Consider the following 21,276-nt stretch of genomic DNA (forward strand, 5'->3'; position numbering starts at 1 on the left):
GCTGGGAGGGATTGGGGCAGGAGGAGAAGGGGACAACAGAGGATGAGATGGCTGGATGGCATCACCAACTCGATGGACATGGTAAACTCCAGGAGTTGGTGATGGACAGGGAGGCCTGGCATGCTGCGATTCATGGGGTCGCAAAGAATCGGGCACGACTGAGTGACTGAACTGAAATGAGAGTGAAAAGACTGGAAACTGGAAGCTGTAACGAGGATAAGAAAAAAAAAAAAGTGTGTGTGTGTGTTTTCCCTTAGCATATAGAAAACTAGAGCATTTTGTGAACTAAAGGTGAAGGCGTCAAAATTCCTATCATGGCAAGGAAAGCCTTTATGACGTGTACCCTGTCCCATGTCTACTCCTCTGTCATCACCTTGTGAAGCACTCTCTGCTTCAGTCAGACTGAACTCTTTTGCTCCCCAGCAGAGTGAGGAACCATTTCAACAAGTCTTGCTCTCACTAGTGCTCAGGATTCCTCACATCCATCTTTCTAGTCATCCCATAACCTGTTACTCAAAGCAATGTTGGCATCACTTGGGAGCTTGTTAGAAGTGCAAGATTTGAGGCCCTCCCCAGACCTGCTGGAGCAGAATCTGCATTTTAACAAAATCTCCAGGCAATTCATATGGTGCTCTAAAATTTAAGAACTGTCCAACAAGACTGTTTGCCCTTGAGAGCAGCCACAGTGTATGGTTTTTCTTTTCTGTCCATGCCTTGCAAGGAGTCTCCATTACATGCTTGGCCAACAAATCATGCTTTCACATGTTCAACATATTTCACAGTACTCAGTGGGTGTCCAGTACTGTTCTAGATGGGGGAAATACCAATGAACCAGGTAGATAAGATTTCTGCCCTTATGAAACTTACATTCTATGGGAGTGTAAACGAAGAATCTCCTATATTGACATGAAGAAAATAGAACAGAGCAGTGGGATATACAGGAAGAGGTTGTTAAGGGAAGGTCTATTTAAAATATATTGGTTTTAGGCCATGTCAGTTGAATTGAAATATGAATAATAAGGAAAGCTATGAAGGAAGACAGAGGTTGTAATTGATGAGGTCCCAGAGGTAAGCAAGGGCTAAATTATATTGGACAGTGAGGATCAGTGCCATTAGACGCACTGCTCCTTACTTTAACAATATGTTTTAACACTTCCCTTATTATGTGAAATGAAAATAGGAAATCATATAACCTATATTCAATACTCTTAACTAAAATGTAAAAAAAAAGAAATAAAAGGAATATTATATAATAGAAAAATATGGTATATAATAGATGTCTCAATATGATAAAATTTACTTACCACAACATGTGAAGATGTAACAAAGTTAACTGCAACTTAATATGTAAAATTATTTTAAATGTGACAAGTAAATGCAGACCAGTACAGGTTTATTGCATTTGGTGCTTCAACCCATGTCCTTAAAACTCTGGCTAAAGTTTTAAGCAAAATACAGTGTGGTCTTCAATTTTCACTAAGGCTGCACTCAAGAATTCATCTTAGAGTAAAAATGTGCCAAAAGTAGTTTGTATTTACATATAAAATGGAGGAGGTTCTAGGCTCAACTAGTTACAAACAGATTTTATTTTTGCTTACATGAACATCTGGTAGGATGGTTGACCTCACAGGATATAGATATAGGAGAATGCACCATGGTGTGGGGCTTTCCTATACACTACAGGACATTTAGGACCCTTAGGCCCCTACCCCTTAAGTCTCAGTAATAGCCCTCCAATAATTGTGACAGCTAAAAAAAAAAATGCCTCTCACAATTTCCCTTGGGGAGTTAGTCCTGCCTGTACTGAAGGCCATTGACTGTATCATAGACCATTGTGAGAAATTTGGGTTTTATTCTCATTACATTCATAACCATTGGAGGGTTTTTTATGGCTGGGAAAAGGAGGAGGCACAATCTGTGGCTTCTGCTTGCAGGGCAAACTGCAAGGAGGTACTACAGTCTAGGAAGTATAACTGGTGAAACAAGGTTGTAGAGGTGATAGGAGGTGGTCGAAGATGCAGGTAGTAGAATTACTCTTGAAAACAATAGGAAATTTTTTGTATAGATTGCATGATGATGTAAATGCATTTTAAGATGAAGATGGGAGTTTCTAGCTCACTTTGGATGGTCTCAATCTTCTCAGTAAAACAAAGAATATAGTTATCTGCTGACTAAGCCTAAAGTAGGATAGGGGGCTGAGGGTGAGATCAGGAATCACAACTGTGAAGAGTACACCAGGGAGTGGGGCGTCCCTGCTGGCTCAGTGGTAAAGAATCTGCCTGCCAATGCAAGAGACATAAGTTCGATCCCTGGGTTGGGAAGATGCCCTGGAGAAGGAAATGGCAACCCACTCCAATATTCTTGCCTGGGAAATTTCATGGACAGAGGAGCCTGGTAGCCTATAGCCCATGGGGTTGCAAAGAGTCGGACACAACTTAGTGACTACAACAGCAACAACATATCAGGGAGTACCCAGGAGAAGAATAAAAGGATTTGAGAACAACAGCAAAGACCCTTAGCAAGAGTATGAATTTATAGCAGTCAGCTTTGTTATATGAATTCCTGCAGCCTTTCTTGGTACATACGGGATACCTAGGTTTATTCAGAATTAATGGATTGGTATAGTGTAAGTTCAGAACAGTAAGGAACCAAAAGATGTGGTCTCACTAAAGACCACAACCAAAATAGGTGAAACGACTGATGATATAGTTCAGCCTAGAATAGCAGCAGCAACAGCAGAAGAGAAAATCAGAGGAAACCACTAGAAACTAAAAGACCTGGGAAAATTGAGAAGACTCAACGGGCATGGATGAAGGTTCCATTGAGGACAGAGAGCAGGTTCATTTGGAGAGCTGGAAGGATTGGAAGTCATAGTCATATGAAGAAATTTCTGAGTTTGAGACCCTAGTGTTAAAACAGATAAAAAAGTGATGGTAAGATTCAGGTCTAACTGTGCTTATGAATAGCCAAGGATAGATGAAGATGAGAGTCATTACAGGTGAGACTGTCAGCAAACTGAAAACCCAAGAGTACCATTTTATTATGAATCTTGAAAGGCAGAAGCCTCAAGAGTTGTGTCCTTTATTATTTATTTTGTGATTTCATTTTATGTACCTAATGTATGGTACAGTCTCCTCATATTAGAATGGAAACTTCATGAGGTTAGTCTCTTTTGTTTTACACTTTATCCCAGCATCCAAACAGTGCCTGGCATGTAGTACATGTTCCATCAATAATTGTTGAATACTTAAGCGAGTAAACCTTTATTAAGTACCTATTAGAAATATGCAGAGTGCTTTATACATTTATTTCTAACTCTGCAAAGTAGATGTTTTTGTCCCCATTTTACAAATTAGGATGGAAGCAGAGAGGCAACAGATTGCCTAGATTTTAATCCAATTCTGCCACTTATAAACTATGTGGCTTTGGACAAGTTATATATGTTCTCTGTGCCTTAGGAATTGTAGTAGTATCTATATCCTAACATTGTTACAGGAATAAATTAGTTCATATGTATATAGTTCTTAGAACAATACCTGGAACATAGTAAGAAGTATATACATGTTTATTAATCAAATAAAATAAACATAGCTATTAAGGGTGAGAGTTGGGATTCAGGCTGAGATTTGCTAACTCCTGCTGAGGCAATGGCACCCGACTCCAGTACTCTTGCCTGGAAAATCCCATGGATGGAGGAACCTGGAAGGCTGCAGTCCATGGGGTCGCTGAGAGTCGAACACGACTGAGCAACTTCACTTTCACTTTTCACTTTCATGCACTGGAGAAGGAAATGGCAACCCACTCCAGTGTTCTTGCCTGGAGAATCCCAGGGACGGGGGAGCCTGGTGGGCTGCCGGACGTCTATGGGGTCGCACAGAGTCGGATACTACTGAAGTGACTTAGCAGCAGCTGTTCCACTACACCAAGAAAGTACCCCATCCCATCATTATACATAGTATTTCTATGTTATTTTTAATCAGGAGATGTAGTCTTCTTATAAATATTAACCTTATTCCTGAACATCCCAATGATATGTTTTTAGTTATAAAATTTACATGTAGCACATGGTTCACTGAACCCAGGAACTGAAAATATCTACCAAACATTAGGTGTTTCTGCATATGCACAGGGCAAATATATATCATGTGTACTAATCAGTACATCTTTTAACAGTATTAGAAGTTTCATACACTCAGCATGGGCAAGGCTTGCAATAGAAAAAACAATCAGCTTTCTATACTTTACTCAGTAGCTTGTGTTTCATTTTATTTGAATCATACTGAAAAGTAGTGGTTACTTTCTGAGAAAATATATTCACTACAATGAAATACAGTCTGTCTCATGTATACATTTTTCTATTCATCTTCATGTATGGAGTCAATACTAGACTATCACATTTTTAATGACTATTCTTATTTCATTTTAGATTTTATGTTTACAATAAAAAGAAACGCCTTGTCAACACACCTTACGTGGATAACTCCTATAAATGGGCTGGTGGTGGATTTCTGTCTACAGTGGGTGACCTTCTGAAATTTGGGAATGCGATGCTATATGGTTACCAAGTCGGGCTGTTTAAGAACGCAAATGAAAATCTTTTACCTGGATATCTTAAACCGGAAACAATGCTGATGATTTGGACACCAGTCCCTAACACAGAGATGTCTTGGGATAAAGAGGGTAAATATGCAATGGCCTGGGGCGTGGTGGAAAAGAAGCAGACATACGGTTCTTGCAGGAAGCAGCGGCATTATGCCTCACACACTGGAGGCGCAGTGGGTGCCAGTAGTGTCCTGCTGGTCCTTCCTGAAGAACTGGATGCAGAAGCGCTAAATAACAAGGTCCCCCCAAGAGGAATAGTTGTTTCTATCATATGTAACATGCAGTCTGTTGGCCTCAACAGCACTGCTTTAAAGATTGCTCTGGAATTTGATAAAGACAGATCAGACATACCTTAACATCACAGGTGCAAAACAAGCTGTTATGGTTTTGTTTTTGTTTGTTGGTTTTTGTTTTGTTTTGAAACATTGAAGTCCCAAAATACATGCAATTTTAAAGAATAAATTTGTAATAGAGTATAACTGAATGCAGAGAATTATGTACCTCTAATTGCTTACTTTTGTAATTGTCTTTTATTGGAGGATGAGTTCTTTATACTCAGGGAAGTAACTATATTTTTACTTTTTGAAAAAAGTGTTAACTCTTGAAATAAAATATTCTGATAAAAGTGTACTTTCTGAATGTGTAATATAGAGGAAATTTCATTCAACAGCAGACTCAAAATATTGTTCTTTTAATATGACAGCAGATGGTACTTCCCTTGTGGTCCAGTGGCTAAGATTCCTTGCTCCCAATGCAGGAGATCCAGGTTCACTCCCTGGTCAGGGAAATAGATCCCACATGCTGCAACTTAAGATCCTGCATGCCACAACCAAGACCTGCCACAACCAAATAAATAAATATGTTTTAAAAAGAAAAAAAAAAAATGACGGCAGAAACAAGATTGTGGGAAACGGTGTATTAGTTCTCTATTGCAGCTTAAAACAACATACATTTATTATCCCATGGTTTCTGAAGCTCAAGAATTCAGGAGTAGCTTGACTGGATGGATCTGGCACCAGAGTCTCTAATGAGGGTGCAGACAATATGTTGTAGTTATCTAAAGGCTTTTCTGGTCCTAGAGGAAATGTTTCGCAAATGCTCATTCACTCACAGATTTTAAGATTTGTGAACTAAAGATATTATTTGCTCCCCAGCCAGACACAGGTTGGTAGCTGCTTGATTAGTGCTCAAGGCCTAAGAATAGTTCTTGGCTCTTGGCTGTGTTCTCTAAACTCTTGGCTCTGCCCTCTGAATTACTCTTTTCATGAAAGGCAACATGTGTTTGCATCCAAGTGGCTTTCTCAGCCTGCTTTCATTTTTGGCCACACCAAGTCACATGTGGAATCTTAGCTCCTGACCAGGGATCCAACCCATGCTCCCTCAGAGGAAGCAGAGATTCTTAACTACTGGACCACCAGGGAAGTCCTACAACCTGCTTTCCTACTTGTACAAGTTTGAGGGTCCAAAGGCCTCTTTTATATTCTCCTTTCAGTCTAACTTAACAGTTTTCCTGTTAATGTAATTTTTTAAAACTCTGTGAGTCCCTTAAAAATCTCACTGGGGATCATGCTAATAAACAGAAGCTGTGCCCCCAAATCTCTTCAAACTAGACCCCTCTCAAACTTGGGATTCTGCTAAGACAATTGGAGAAAACACTGTTCAGCTTTTATTAAGACCTGTTGTTAAAACAGCTCTCAAGATACCATCTTGTTTCTTTCCACGGTCATAAAGGATTTTATATATCATACCCTCAATTTCATCTTTAGACTGTTTTTTGTTTTGTTTTCTGGAAGTGCCCTAAATTTTATCTTTGCCTTGAAGCCCTTTCTTAATTTTAGCATCCTTTGTCATTTGGAGAGTCTGGGAAATTTCTAAACGGTCAGTTATTGATGCATTTTTTTGTTTAGTAGCCCTTCCTTTAGCTTGTCTCTCTCCAGCTTTGTAGTGTGAGCAACAAGAAGAAGCCAAGAGTCAGTACTGGGTCTGGAAATCTCAGCTAGATTACCTAGTTCATTAGGCACATTTTCTACTTTCTGTGATCTTGCAGGCAATAATGTTGCTAAACTTCCTGCCACTTCACAGCAGTAGTCCTCTTTCTTCCAATTAACAGTAACATTTTCTTACTCTCCTTTAAGTCCACACCTGCAGCCTCCTCAAAGGCCATCATACTTCTAAACAGTTTCTTCAAGGCTCCTCAGGCATTCACTGACACTCTTTTCAAAATCCTTTCAGCTTCTATTCACTGTTCTAAATTTACTCCCCCATTTTGGGCTTTTGTTATAGCTGCACTCTGCTTCCAGGTAAAAAATCTACAATGTAAAAAATGAGTATTTCAGATATAATTCACAATTCATATACCTTAAAAGTCAACCTTTAAAGTGTACAATTTAGTGTTTTTAGTATATTCACAAGATTGTGTGCCCATTCAATTCCAGAATATCTTCACCCCAAAAAGGAATCTTAAACCCATTAACATTTGCTGTGCATTCCTCTCTACTCCCAGGCCCTGACAACCACTGATCTAGTCTCTGTCTCTTTGGATTTGCCTATTAAGGGTATTTCATATAAGTGGAATTATAATATGTGGCCTTCTGTGTCTGGCTTCTTTAACTATAATGTGCATTAATTATCTATTGCTGCATAACAAACTAGTATATCTCAAAAATTCTCTGTTTTATAAGTTTGGGAGCATTTTAGCTGAGCAGTTCTGGCTCGGGGTCTCTCCTGTGGCTGCAGAGAAGATGTCAGCAGGACTTTCAGTCACCTGAAGGCTAAAATGAGGCTGCTGCTAAGTCGCTTCAGTTGTGTCTGACTCTGTGCGACCCCATAGACGGCCTCCTACCAGGCTCCTCTGTCCCTGGGATTCTCCAGGCAAGAACACTGGAGTGAGTTGCCATTTCCTTCTCCAATGCATGAAAGTGAAAAGAGAAAAGGAAGTCGCTCAGTCGTGTCCGACTCTTACCGACCCCATGGACTGCAGCCTACCAGGCTCCTCTGTCCATGGGATTTTACAGGCAAGAGTACTAGAGTGGGGTGCCATTGCCTTCTCTGAGAATGAGGCTAGAGGATCTAATTCCAAGATAGTTCAGCCATGTGGCTATCAGCAAGAAGCTTCTGTCACTTGCTGGCTTTTGGGAAGAGGTCTCAGCGTCTCACTACGTGGACTTCTCCATAGGTCTGCTTGACTGTCCTATGGCTTCCCTCAGATTGAGTGATTAAAGAGAGAAGGTAAAAGCCACAGTGTTTTTTATAATCTAGCCTTGAAGGCCATACAGTAACAGTACTACTTATGCCAATTTCTCCCGATCACACAGACCAACCCTGATTCAGTGTAGGAGAGAGCTACACAAAAGCTGAATAAATACCAGAAGGTAAGGCTCATTGGGAGCCATCTTGGGAGACTGGCTCCATGGATGGCTTATTATAGTGTTGACATACTGGGAAATTTTGTTGTAATAGTCATAGATGATCAGTATTGGAGACTACACTGAATTTGGGGAAATTCAAAAAGCAATGGAAGTTTTTTTATTCTCAAATAAAAGAGGCCTGTTCTATAGTTCTGAGCTCTCAGCCTGTTTCTTCACTCCGCTTTGATCCATAGAGGTAAGTAGATGGATATTTCTGAGAGGTCAGAATACAGACAGCAACTCCCTACAACAGATCCATTTTATCTCCTTGTTTCTTTCTGGCTTCTGACTTCTAGGTCTTCTATTCATATTTGTCAAATTTTTCAACCCATACTTCTTTGATAAATAGAAAATGCCTTCCTTTAATGTTATTCTTTAAATTTTAAACATTAATTATTGTGACAAAAGGGAAATAAAATTAACAGCAATTAAAAAAATATTTCTGATAAAAATATCATGTTTTTGGACTTCCTTGGTGGTCCAGTAGTTAAGAATCCACTTTTCAATGCAGGGGGTGTGGTTTCAATCCCTTGTCTGGGAACTAAGATCACACATGCTGTGCACTATAGACAAAAACAAAATTTTTTTTAATCATGTTTTCAGTTTGATCATGTGATACCAATGTGAGCTTTGAACCTTAACACATACCATAGAGCAAAACGCTTGGACCTACCAGGAGGTGACATTTACACTAGCAGAGGAGAAAAGCGCATTGTCTGAGTGTTGGGGAGAAGTGTGATGTGACTGAACTGTCCACAGTGGGTTACAGCCACAAAGTGTGAAGAGATCTGTGAAGTTGGTTAATGTGTACTATGAACAGGGTACTTGCTTTAGACTAGTTTTTTTCACTTTTTAGGATTCTTATTGAAGCCATGAGAAAGCTGGGGATTTTCTCAAAGTGAATCAATATACAAACGTCAGGGGTTCACTGACCCCACATTAAGAATTCGTATTGACCATAATAACTTATTTTCTTACTTAATGCTTTGATAAGTGCTAAATAGAAGTGTTAGAAATGCTTTGATAAATTTCCGCATTTCCCAAAATGGTAATTGCGGTGTAGCTGATCCTTTAGGGAAAAGAACTCAGGAGAATTTGACACAAGTTGCTTGCATTTTTGTTTTTGTTTTTCTGAAATTTACAACTTGTCAAGGTGGTTATTGGCTACAAACAATTTGCTTTACCTTCCTGTGGTAGAATAAAAGTTTCAAAATTCTGCTCCAGATTTGATAGTTGAGGTTCTGGAAATATGTCTTTGTAGTTTTTATAGAAAAAATGTAAATCTTCATTTAGATGGGTTAGAGTTTATTATTGTATTTTATTAAGAAAGAAGTTACTTGTAACCTTTAGGGTTTTACAGATACATTATCACAACCATAGGCATAAAGAATTATATTGTTATTTGCTATTGATTCAGGTTCAAATAGTCTAAGTTCTATTCTTAGGAGATACTGGAATAGCTACTTGATATTTTGTTTTGCTTTGGCTGTGCCATGAAGCTTTTGGATCTCAGTTCCCCAACCAGAGATTGAACCTGGGCCCTTGGCAGTGAGAGCAGAGTCCTAACCACTGGACCACCAGGGAGTTCCCTTGATCTTTTATTTTTAAAAAAATACTAGAAAGCATAAAAGCTTCACATTGCAAATACCCATGTAATCCCAGTACCCAGAATTTAAAATGCTAATATTTAGTCAAATTTTCTTCATTTTAAAATAATAATGAGTAAAACTTAATAGATAAAACTGAAGACCCCTAGAACCATCACCCAAAGCCCCACTACTTTTGCCCTACAGGGACCAGCTGTCAGGAGTTGGTGTATATTTATCCACTCCCTTGTTTAATGCTTTCACAGCCAAGTATATACATATACACTGTGTGTATACTATGTATACTATGGTGCTATTTGTATAAATGTAAATAAAACATGTTCTACATTCCCTTTTTAACATTGATTTTTGTGATCTGCTCAAGTTGATAAATATAAATCCAGTTTACTGCTATAAAATATGATATCGTATGACTATATCACATTATATGGGCTTCTCTGGTGGCTCAGCAGTAAAGAATCTGCCTGCCAATGCCGGAGATGTAAGAGACACAGGTTTAATCCATGGTTCAGGAAGATCCCTTGGAGAAGGAAATGGCAACCCACTCTAGTATTCTTGCCTGGGAAATCCCATGGACAGAGGAGCCTGGTGGGCTACAATCCATTAGGGTCGCAGAGTTGGACACAATTTAGCAACTAAGTAACAACAACATAATTACATTATACTCTCCATTTTTTAACTGATTTTTTTTTTTTTTACTATTATATACAGAGCTGTAAGGAACATCCTTTTCTTTGAGTTGAACCATATGAAATTGTTATTTTTCCAAATCAAAAGATGCTTGAACATAGACAATTTTATGTAGCTGAACCTAATTCTGTTGTTTGTATACCACCACTGACTTTTAATTTTTGACTGAGCAATGGATAGAAAATGATATCTGATTATTTTTACTTGCATTTACCTATTGTTAGTGAAGTTAAACCTATTTTCACGCATTCATTGGCCACCTGGATTTCCTCTAAATTTCCTACCTATATTTGTGCCCATCCAGAATAGGGGAAATGAATAAAGCATTTCTTTAAAAATTGATTGTGTATGTACATGTTCATGGAGTTGGAGAATGAATAGTCTTGATAAATATTGGAGGTCTCCCAAAATGTAGTAAAATTTTTAATAGCCACAAATTCCTCCCATTCCATTTTGCATGCTCCTTTGCAATGTGATTTTGCCTCTCTTCTCAGCCAAAAGTGGTGTCTGTTTCTCCACTCCCTTGAACCTGGGCTGGCCTTGTGACTCTCTTTGACCTGTGGAATATTGTGGAAATGATGTTGCGTAAGTTCCAGAGTTCAGGCTTCAAGAGGTCTTCAAACCTTCCATCTTTACCCTCTGAGAACACCGCCTCCAAGACTGCCATGTAAGAAAACCAGACTAGCTTACTACATACTCAGCTGACAGCCAGCACCAGACATGTGACTGAAGTCATCTTGGACCTTCCAGTCCGGTTGAGCCTCCAGATGAAGGCAGCCACATGATGAGCCCAGGTAAGATCAACCCACAGAATCATGAAAAAGAATGTCATCATCATTTTAAGCCACTAAATTTTGGGGTGGCTTGGTTTGCAGCAGTAGTTAGCACAACTGTGCTCAAGTGTGGTAATGAGGTGGGTAAATAATTTGAAAGAAAAAATAGAACTTGAAAGTTCTTGATTTTGAATCGACAGGATCCTTTTTTATTTAAAAGAATACTATTAGCAGAGCACTCACTATGTGTCAGGCATTGTGCTAAGAACTTTATTAACTCATTTTATCTTCAAAACAACCCCATTAAGTAGAAAGTATTATAGTCATTTTGCCCAAAGTCACATAACCATTAACCATTAGAACTCATATCAAATCCAGGCTTATCTAACTCAAAAGGCTGTTCTAAAATTATCTTGTCTTCCCGTTAAAAAAGAAAACTCTAAAAATTTATAGGCCCAATAAAAGGACATTCGGTAGCATCCAACTTTATAGGTGAAATATTTAGTAAAAAAAAAATTGTCATATAAATTGAATAAAAATATATTGGGATTTTAAATAGTAAATCTGGCTTCAAATAAAGAATATTCACAACTTCTGTTATTATGCAAATTAAAGACAAAAATGGCACAGTAGAGTCATACTTTTAAACACCACCTCTCTTATATACATAGCATTATATATAAAATGTGAAATGAGAAAATGAGAAAGATACTCATGGACTGAAGAACACAACCACAAAACAGTGAGCAGGGCTGAAACTGGTGTCTCCTGAGCTCTGGGTGCAGATGGCAGTGGCAGCTCCAATATTATGTTCCTGTAGAATAATCAAAACCAACCTGCTTCCCTAAGAAAAATTCAAGTTGAGAATTTTTCCTATGTTGTTCTCTTATCAAGAGAGAGACTCTAAAGAGAGTCTTAACCACTGGGCCACAGGGGACTTCCTATTCTTTAGGCTATTTTATTTTTGTGTGTTCCAGCTTCATTGATTCACATGCAGTTGTCCAGCTTTCACAACACCACTTGCTGAAGAAACTGTCGTTTCTCCATTATATATTTTTGGCCCTTTTGTCAAAGATTAATTGGCCATTGGTGTGGGTTTATTTCTGAGTGCCTTATTCTGTTACATTGATCCATGTCTATTTTGGTCCCAATACCATGCTGCTTTGATTATTGTAGTTTTGTAGTTATTATCTAAAGGATGGGAGCAGTATACCTTCAACTTTGTTCTTTTCCCTCAGGGATTGCTTTGGCAATTCTCTGTCTTTTATGGTTCCATATAAATTTTAGGATTTTTTCTTCTAGTTCTGTGGAAAATGTCATTGGTTATTTTATAGGGATTGCATTAAATCTGCCATTTTAACAATACTAGTTCTTCCAATTCAAAAGTATAGGGTTTCTTTCCATTTCTTTAAATCATTTTCAGTTTTATTTATCAATTTGTTATATAGTTCTCAGCATATATGTCTTTCATCTCCTTGGTCACGATTATTCCTACATTTTTAAAGGTGATTTTTTTAAACTTTCCCTAATATTTCACTGTTCATGTAAAGAAATGCAATAGACTTCTGTATATTAATCTTGTATCTTGGTATACCTTGATGGCCTCATTTATCAGTTCTAATAGTTTTTGTGTGGCATCTCTAGGGTTTTCTATATATAGTATTTTGTCATCTGCATATTATATCTCTTCCAACTTGATACATTTTATTTCTTTTTTTGTCTGATTGCTATGGCTGGGACTTCCAATATTATGTTAATAGAAGTGGTAAGAGTGGGCATCCTTATCTTATTCCAGACTTTAGTGGGAGGACTTTCAGTGTTTCACCATTGAGTATTATGTTGGCTGTGGGTTCATCATAAATAGCTTTTATTATGTTGAGATATGTTCCCTCTTTACCTACTTTAGTAAGTTTTTAATCATAAGTGGATTTTGAATCTTATCAGATGCTTTTTCTGCATCTATTGAGATATAGTTTTTGTCTTTTCTTTGTTGATGTGGTTTATCATATTGGTTGTGTATGTTGAACCATCTTTGTGACCCTAGGATGAATCCAACTTGGTCATGGTTTATGATCTTTTTTATGTGTTGTTAGATTCAATTTACTAATATTTTGTTGAGAATTTTTGTATCTATATTAATCAACATTATTGACCTATGTTCTTCTTTTTTGGTATTGTCTTTATTCTGATTTTGGTATCAGCGTGGTAGTGGCTTCACAGAATGATTTTAGGAATGTTCCCTCCTCTTAAATCCTTTGGAAGAGTTTGAGAAGGATTGGTTTAAGTTCTTTTTATGTTTGGTAGAATTCCTCAGTGAAGTCATCTGGTGCTGGACTTTTTTTTTGCAGGGAGTTTTTATTATTATTACTATAGACAGAATCTCAATTTTCAAATCTGGATAGAATTCTTCAACTTTGTATTCTATGACAGGTAGAATAATGGCCCCCTAAAATGTCCACATCCTTATCTCCAGAATATGTGAATGTTACCTTACATAGCAAAAGAAATTTTGCAGGTGTAATTACATCAAGGATCTTGAAATAGGTAGATTATCCTGGATTATCCAAGTGAATGCAGTGTAATCACAAAGGTCTTTATAAGAGGAAGGTGGGAGGTTAGAGTCAGAGATGTGATGATAGAAGTAAAGGATGGAGTAATCTGGGGCCAGGAACCAAGAAATACAGGTAGCCTCTAGAAACTGGAAAAGACCAGGAAACATTCTCCCTTTAGAGCCTCCAGAAGAAACATACACCTTGATCTTAGGTTCAAGAGATCCACTGTGGACTTCTCATCTCCAAAACTGTAGGATAATAAATTCATGTGTTTTTTTTTTTTTTAAGCCACCAAGTTTGTTGTAGTTTGTTATAGCATCAGTAGGAAACTATATTCCTACTATTTTAAACCAAAATTCTAATATGAAGAATTTGTTATTGTTGTTAAAAAAAAAAAAGAGAGAGAGAGAAAATGAACCCTAGGAAGATAGTAGCTTATTCTGGCTTCTTTCCACTTCTAAACTCATCAGTAATCTAGATATCTAAATTATAGAGTATGTTAGTCACTCAGTCGTGTCTGACTTTTTGCAACCCATCGACTGTAGACTTCCAGGCTCCTTTGTCCATGGAATTCTCCAAGCAAGAATACTGGAGTGGGTTGCCATTCCCTTCTCCAGGCAATCTTCTCAACCCAGGGATTGAACCCAGCTCTCCTGCATTGCAAGCATATTCTCTACCATCTCTGAGCTACCAGGGAAGCCCACAAATTAGAGTAACAATGATAAATAACCTTACAATCACCAAAGTGGCAAAAAAAAAAAAAAAAAAGGGTTCCATTTATTTATGGAAGATGGGGAAGGGGGAAAATACTCTCATATATCGCTGATAGAAAGAAGTCTGGCATCACTTGATTAAAAATATATTTATCTTTCTAACCAGCAGTCTTACTCCTATAAATCTAACCCACAGAAATAAAAGCTCTATTATTAAGGAATACTTAAATATATTTATGGCATTGATTATAGTGGGAAAAAACTAGAAACAAATTGCCCACCAATAGGATAATGATGAATAAATTATGGTACTTCCACACCATGGACTGTTGTGCAGTCATTAAAATGAATTAGAGAATGAAGTTGGATCCCTGCTTCCCTTTCCCATATGCAGAATTCATTCAAAGCAGATCAAACCTAAATGTAAGAATGAAGACTATAAATCTCTTAGAAGAAAACAGGCATGAATCTCTGTGACCTAGGAATAGGGAATAATTTCTTAGATATAGCACCAAAAGCACAAGAACAAAAAAATTTAGATAAATTAGACTTCATATAAATTAAAAATGTTTGTGTTTCTAAGGACAAAAGATGAAGACACAAGCTACAGAATGGGAGAAAATATTTGCAAACCACATATATAAGGGATTTGTATCTAAAATATGTAAGAACTCTTACAACTCAAAAATAAAAAGGCAGCCCAGTTAACAATGGACAAAGGATCTGAATAGACATTTCTCCAAAGAAGATATACAAATAGCCAATAAGGACATTTAAGTATAGTCAACATCATTAGTCATAAAGGAAATGCACATTAAAACCCTAATGAGGTAACTCTTCACAAACACTGAGATGGCTATAATTAAAAAACAAACAAAAACAGACAAGGATGTAGAGAAACTGGAACCTTTGTGCTTTGTTGCTAGTAGGAATAAAATGGTGCAGGCACTTTGGAAAACAGGCAATTCCTCAAAAAGCTAAACAATTACCATCCGATCTAGCAATTCTACTTCTAGGTATATACGTCTGAGAGAATTTAAAATATCTCTACACAAAAATTTGTACACATAAATTCATAGCAGCATTATTCATAGCCAAAAAGTAAAAAAAACATAAATGTCCATTACTGATTAATGGGTAAACAAAATGTATATTCTACATAATATTATTCAGTTAAAAAGGGAATGAAGTACATGCATGAATGGCCATGATATGTATTTACGTTAATGAAAGCCTGACATAATAGGCCATGTATTATATAATTCCATTTATATAAAATGTCCAGACAGGCAAATCCAAGGAGATAGAAAATGTATTAGTGGTTGCCAGGATCTGGGAGGAGGAAGCAATGGGGAGTGAATGCTAGTGAGTATGGAGTTTCTTTTTCTCATAATGAAAATTGCCTGAAATTATTAGATATTGGCAGTGGTTGAACAACATTGTGAATATAATAAAAACCACTGAAATTTATATTGTAAAGTGTTGAGTTTTATGGTATACATTATATCTGAAAAATTAAACTGTATCAGATGATTTACAGAGGCAACCAGATAAGAAACCATTTGTTATCTGATCAGATCAGAAGCCAAGAATTTAATTTTTAGTTATTTTTATTTAATTTTTTTTCTAATTTATGGATAGGTTAGACTTTCCTTACATTAAAAAATGAAGACAGTGGTTAAGACTCTGCACTTCCACTGCAGGTGGCATGGCATTCCATCCTTGGTCAGGGAAACTAAGGTTCCACATGCCCTGTGGCAAGGCCCCCCAAAAAATGAGGACAATATAAATGGTAATATTAAAGAAAAACACTCAGTAAATAATAATGTTTGGAAAACATATTATTTAAGTTTGGAAAAGTCTGAATGTTCTCTTCTGAGCATTTTTCAAATCAAGTCATACTGTTTAATAATGGAATAAAACTTAATATACCATTCAATTCCCAGAGCCAAATATCTCTTTAAATTAACTCTTAGGTTCTTTAAAGTACCATACTTTCTTTTGATGCTATTTCCAAGAAAATTTGCAAGAATTTGCTCCCTGTTTATCACAGGTTTTGCCAAAGTTCCTAAACTGTGCACGCTGAGGTGCCTTGGAGCAAACACTGACACCTGACATCTTTTGGAGACCACACAAACTTCGAGTTCCAGGTAATTATGTTACATTTAGATAGCACATTTCCTTTGGTGATACATCTTTGTGAAGCTGGGTTTTGGGTCATTGCTGTGATAAGAATCTAATACTATGCAAAAATCAATGTGGAAAAAATGAAAATGGCAGTGTCCAATGTGATCCAAATTTTGAAAGATATTCAGTACCCAGAAGGCACACTCATTTCATTAGCAGGTCATTTAAGGATGAAGCAAAAAGTATCACTTTGGTTCTAATTTACATGTAGTTTTTTTTACTTTAGTACTAAAGCTGCTATAATTTAACTACTTAATAAATTTAACCATTAGCTATTTCTTTTGGCCAGGGAACTCCATGAAAAAAATTACTGAAACTAAAAAGGCTGTATACCAAGAAAGTTTGAGAAGCCCTGAGTTATCTGTTTCTCATACAATACACCCCAAACTTTCCACAGTTCTTCAGTTCTCATGCAACATTCCTCTGATATAACAATCAGTATTGTTAATGGATCAGTCTCTCGGATTAGGGGTGTATATATAGGAACACCTCTTGGTAGAAAATGCCTGTCTTAAGTGCCTGGCTTAAAGATAACGGGTAAACAGAAACAGTTATCTTCCCAGTCTAACGGGCAGTCATATAAGGGCTACAAAGGGAGAGATATACTCTACTTCCTAAGTCCCAAGGGTCACTTTATAAACCATAAAAATGACAATGAGATTACAGAGCCACTTAACATGTTTTGCAGTCACCAGTGCTCACCTGTCTGGACCAGAGAACGCAGTACCATCTACTGCTCCCTGCCAGGACATCCTGGAAAAATCACAATACTCTTGATTCCTCCTCTCAAATTTTCTGCCCCTGAAGAGCTTTCTATTAAGTATAACTCAGATGCCACGTACAGTTACTGTACTAAATTATGCAGTATGTTATGGGCACATAAATCCAAGGCATTACACTGTGATTGTTACTGCATTAAATATGTACTTCTATACGTTTCCACAGTTACAAAACCAAACTACATTTAGAATTAATAAATAATGAACTTTCCATTTGTAAGCTTCCCTGGTGGCTCAGATGGTAAAGAATCTGCCTGCAATGCCAGAGACCTGGGTTTCATCCCTGGATTGGGAAAATCCCCTGGAGGAGGGCATGGCAAACCACTCTAGTATTCTTGCCTGGAGAATTGCCATGGACAGAGGAGCCTGGTGGGCTACAGTCCATGGGGTGAAAAAGAGTTGGACAAGACTGAGCAACTAAGCACAGCACAGCACAACCCCTTCAGAGTAATTTGAAAAATGACATAAAATAAATATTGAGTTTCTATTCCTGAAGTGAGACACAAACTAATCAGAATATGCTTTTAAAAATGTTTAAACCAAACTCACATACACAGTATATATAAATGTAGAGCATATTCACACATACTTTTAAAAAAAGCAAAGAAGTAATTTGCCCATAATCAAAACTTTATTGAAAAACTGACACCAAAATAGGAGAGTGTTGCTGTATACCTTACAAAATTAAATGTAATTACATTATCTTGGTAGATTAACTGGAATTACTGAACTGATAAGGCTTTCTGCGATAGAACACAAATTCAAGAAGTTGTGTGGATCATTAGTGTTGCTTCCTTCTAAATGAACAGCCTGCAAAAGAATCACAAGAGCATATTAAACACAAGTCTGTTCTATCTCTGGTATAGAGTTGTAAGGATAAAAAGTACTTTTTACATAAAAACTTAGCTTTTAGAAATTTTAGATTAAATAATCATTAAGTCCTCTCAAATGTTATAATGAAATTCATTTAAGACCATGAGTTAAAACTTTAATGCAAGCTGTCAGAAGATGCAAACTTAATTTTTAAGAACTATTCTAAATTCTTTTCTCCATAAAATAATTTTCGTTAGAGTTCATCTCAGATCTTTTAGGAAAACTCTAGTACATATGCACCCTTTTAATCATCTGTCAGCATGTGGACACAAATTCTAAGATCATGGCATGATATGCAGGTTTTGGCAATCTTGCAAGTACATTTTTAAGCAGAATACTGCACTTAAATATTGTGCTGACTTCAAAGTTAGATCTCACCAGGTCATACTAACTAGATCTTGGATTTGTTACCAATTCACTTATAACTCTTCCAGTGAGAATAACATGGAATTTACCATGTTACCAAAAATATCACAAGCCAATTTTAAATATCATTATTGAATTGTAAATCCCTAAGTACTACTATGGAAAATTATATACATATGTATTATTTCTTCTCACTGCACAAAAGTGAAAGAATTAAAAATGAGACTGTCTTAATCATGAGTTGCTCATAGAAATCAAACCTCTAACATATTAAATATAGTTATCTGTTGCTTAGCTAGCATTGATAAAAACTATCTTAAATTATATGTACCAAATACATAGGAAACAAAATATTTACATGTATTTATTCGTTTACTGCATTCTGATTATGTCTAATATTCCAAGTTAAGCAAATTGACTAAATATAATACAACAAAATTAGATGTTCTAAACTAAGACAAATAACAGATTATGGAATTCTTTGCAACGTCAAGAGTACAAACTTATCTAATTTAAAAGGGTACTGTTTACTAAAAAGAGCACACAATGAAAGATAAAAATTATTTTGGTAATTACGAATCTATGATTTCTTTTAAACTGATTTTTGTAAAAGGACTCTAAAATCATAAAATCTCATCCCTGGGTTAGAAAATGCCAAATGATTTACCTTCTGTGAGTCTGGCCTTTCCTCCTGTTGGCTGGCACAGCACTGTTGAACAGCCTACGCAAAGCACTACTGTCTGAGCATGGCTGAAGACCGTGGTAATCTTGTAGCAACCTAAAAAAGGGCAGTGTTATAAGTGAAAAGCAGAAGAAAACACAGCACTTGTTCAGTGTACTTCTAGAAGAGACCTTGTAAAAGATTAGGAACTTCAGTGCTGTTCAACCACATCCGTAACAAACTTTTCTAGTAGCCACATTAAAAATAAGTGTTTTTTTTTTTAAGATGAAATTAATAATATAATCTATGGAAGTCTGTATTTCCAAAATTATATCATTGCAACGTGTAATCAAAGCCTTTTTTTTCCTATATCTTCAAAATCTGGTGTGTATTTCACACTTTAAAGATACAGCAAATTACTGTAGTGACTACAGTTAATAATACCATACTGAATATTTGAAAGTTACTACTAAGAGAATATATCTGAAAAGTTATCACAAGGAAAAAAACTGTAACTATGTATGGTGATGGGTATTAATTAGACTTATTGTGATCATTTCCCAGTATATACAAATATGGAATCATGACATCATAAACTACTTTTATGTCAGTTATACCTCAAGAAAAAAAAGAATGAAAAAGAATTTTTCCATTCTGACTAGCCACATGTCAAGTGCTCACTAGCTACATGTGCCTAATGGCCACCATACTGGATCTCACAGCTTTACAATGAAGAATCAATATACTTTTCATTGAACCATGAAAAAGAAAACTTACCATCTGAGCATCTTAAAGACTTAATAAGTTCAATGCCATGTCCCTTGTGGAAATCCCATCTTCACAACCCCCTACCCAAATGTTTCTGAAGTGGTGTATTATGCAAATAACCCTATGACATTCCAATTCTTTAATCCCACTTCTACTCCAACAGAGGGTCCTAATATCTAAATGTACACAACAGATTATTAGCAGTCCTTACAGAAATTCTGTAAGTAGTCCTTTAGAGAAATTTTCCTTAGGAAAGGAATTAAAGTTTGAAATTTCACCTGGACATTTTACATCCATGAAGTAAGAATTTGGACTTTGAACCAGCCGTTTCTTTTTATGTTTTTTCTTTTCCTCGTCCAAGGAAGGATGCAGTAAATCTCTAGCTAACTGAATTAAAACAAACAAACAAACAAACAAACAAAACAAACAACAGTATGAGTACTAGAATGATACCACAACTCTGACAGATTTAACATATGTAAAATATACATGCAAAAATAGGAATAACAGTCATACTCAGCACAGACAACACTTTAGTTTTTGTTTTCTAAGCCTGTTAACTTTCATCAACACTGTTTATAATGCTTGAGTTCTCTAAGTCCCAGTTAAGGGGCTTTACAACGATCCGGAAACAGATGGTAAGGTTAACTCCGTTGTTCGTAACTAATAACAGTCGCCAGAGAAAATAAAACTGTGGTGCTAATGATCCTGACCCTGGTGGATCCGCTGAGACAAGAAATTGCTGAGGTAGACCCGGAGAATGTCAACAGCGAGGTGATTTCTGCCCCCTGGGTTCAACATCTGATCTGACAAGAACTCTTAAGTGGCTGACGCTTGACTGTCCCTGATAGAGTTAATTTGTATGGCAACTTCGAAGACAGTTTTTAAAAAGGAAACAAGCAGAAAATCGCTTCCGAGAGGAAGCAGAGGGGGGCAAGAACCACAAAAAGAAAGGAAAGCAAGAAGACGTAAACGATCATAGCCTCGCGATGCCCACCGAAACCCAGGAGGGCTGAGTAAGGTACGCAGGGAGCAGTTCCCTGCCAACCAGCAACTCCAGACCGCAGCCCAGGGCGGCGCCGGGCTTCCAGTTCCACGCCCTGGCAGGGCCCGGCTCGCCGCGCCGCTCGGGCAAGTCCCAACAAGTCCGCCACGCGCGAAAGAGCCGCGCCATCCGAGGCGCCGAGCGGCGTTCTGCAGGGAGCCCCGGGGCCCAGCGGAGCCATGAATCTAGCCTGTCCTCGGGGCCCCTCGGGCGACAGAGAAGGCCGACACAAACGCGAAGCCCGAAAGTAAAC

General features: G+C 37.2%; 2 protein-coding genes and 1 long non-coding RNA gene across 7 annotated transcripts in view; 2 read left to right on the forward strand and 1 right to left on the reverse strand.

Moving 5' to 3' along the window:
* The window catches only part of LOC104983990 (serine beta-lactamase-like protein LACTB, mitochondrial), a 25,037-nt gene extending 19,800 nt beyond the window's left edge, over positions 1-5,237 (forward strand). The window contains exon 6 of the mRNA XM_010833561.1: positions 4,427-5,237. Coding sequence (XP_010831863.1) covers positions 4,427-4,958 — 532 coding nt within the window. The 3' untranslated portion in view covers positions 4,959-5,237. The remainder of the gene's footprint in view (positions 1-4,426) is intronic.
* Positions 5,238-10,195: 4,958 nt separating this feature from the next.
* LOC104983966 overlaps positions 10,196-21,276 on the forward strand; it is a 29,663-nt gene continuing 18,582 nt past the window's right edge. Inside the window, exons 1-2 of the long non-coding RNA XR_824701.1 lie at positions 10,196-11,100; positions 16,398-16,494. This is a non-coding gene — a long non-coding RNA (uncharacterized LOC104983966). The remainder of the gene's footprint in view (positions 11,101-16,397; positions 16,495-21,276) is intronic.
* Positions 17,920-21,276, reverse strand: part of LOC104983941 (40S ribosomal protein S27-like) — a 3,695-nt gene continuing 338 nt past the window's right edge. Inside the window, exons 2-5 of one of the 5 annotated variants that reach the window (XM_010833491.1) lie at positions 21,177-21,179; positions 20,257-20,361; positions 19,217-19,327; positions 17,920-18,120 (exon numbers count right to left, since the gene is read on the reverse strand). In XM_010833491.1, coding sequence (XP_010831793.1) covers positions 18,092-18,120; positions 19,217-19,327; positions 20,257-20,361; positions 21,177-21,179 — 248 coding nt within the window. In that variant the 3' untranslated portion in view covers positions 17,920-18,091. The other 4 variants (XM_010833526.1, XM_010833518.1, XM_010833500.1 and 1 more) reach the window with 4 other exon arrangements.

This window comes from Bison bison, unplaced genomic scaffold (assembly GCF_000754665.1).
Source record: "Bison bison bison isolate TAMUID 2011002044 unplaced genomic scaffold, Bison_UMD1.0 scf7180017845312, whole genome shotgun sequence".
In the NCBI taxonomy this organism is placed as follows: Eukaryota; Metazoa; Chordata; class Mammalia; order Artiodactyla; family Bovidae; genus Bison; species Bison bison.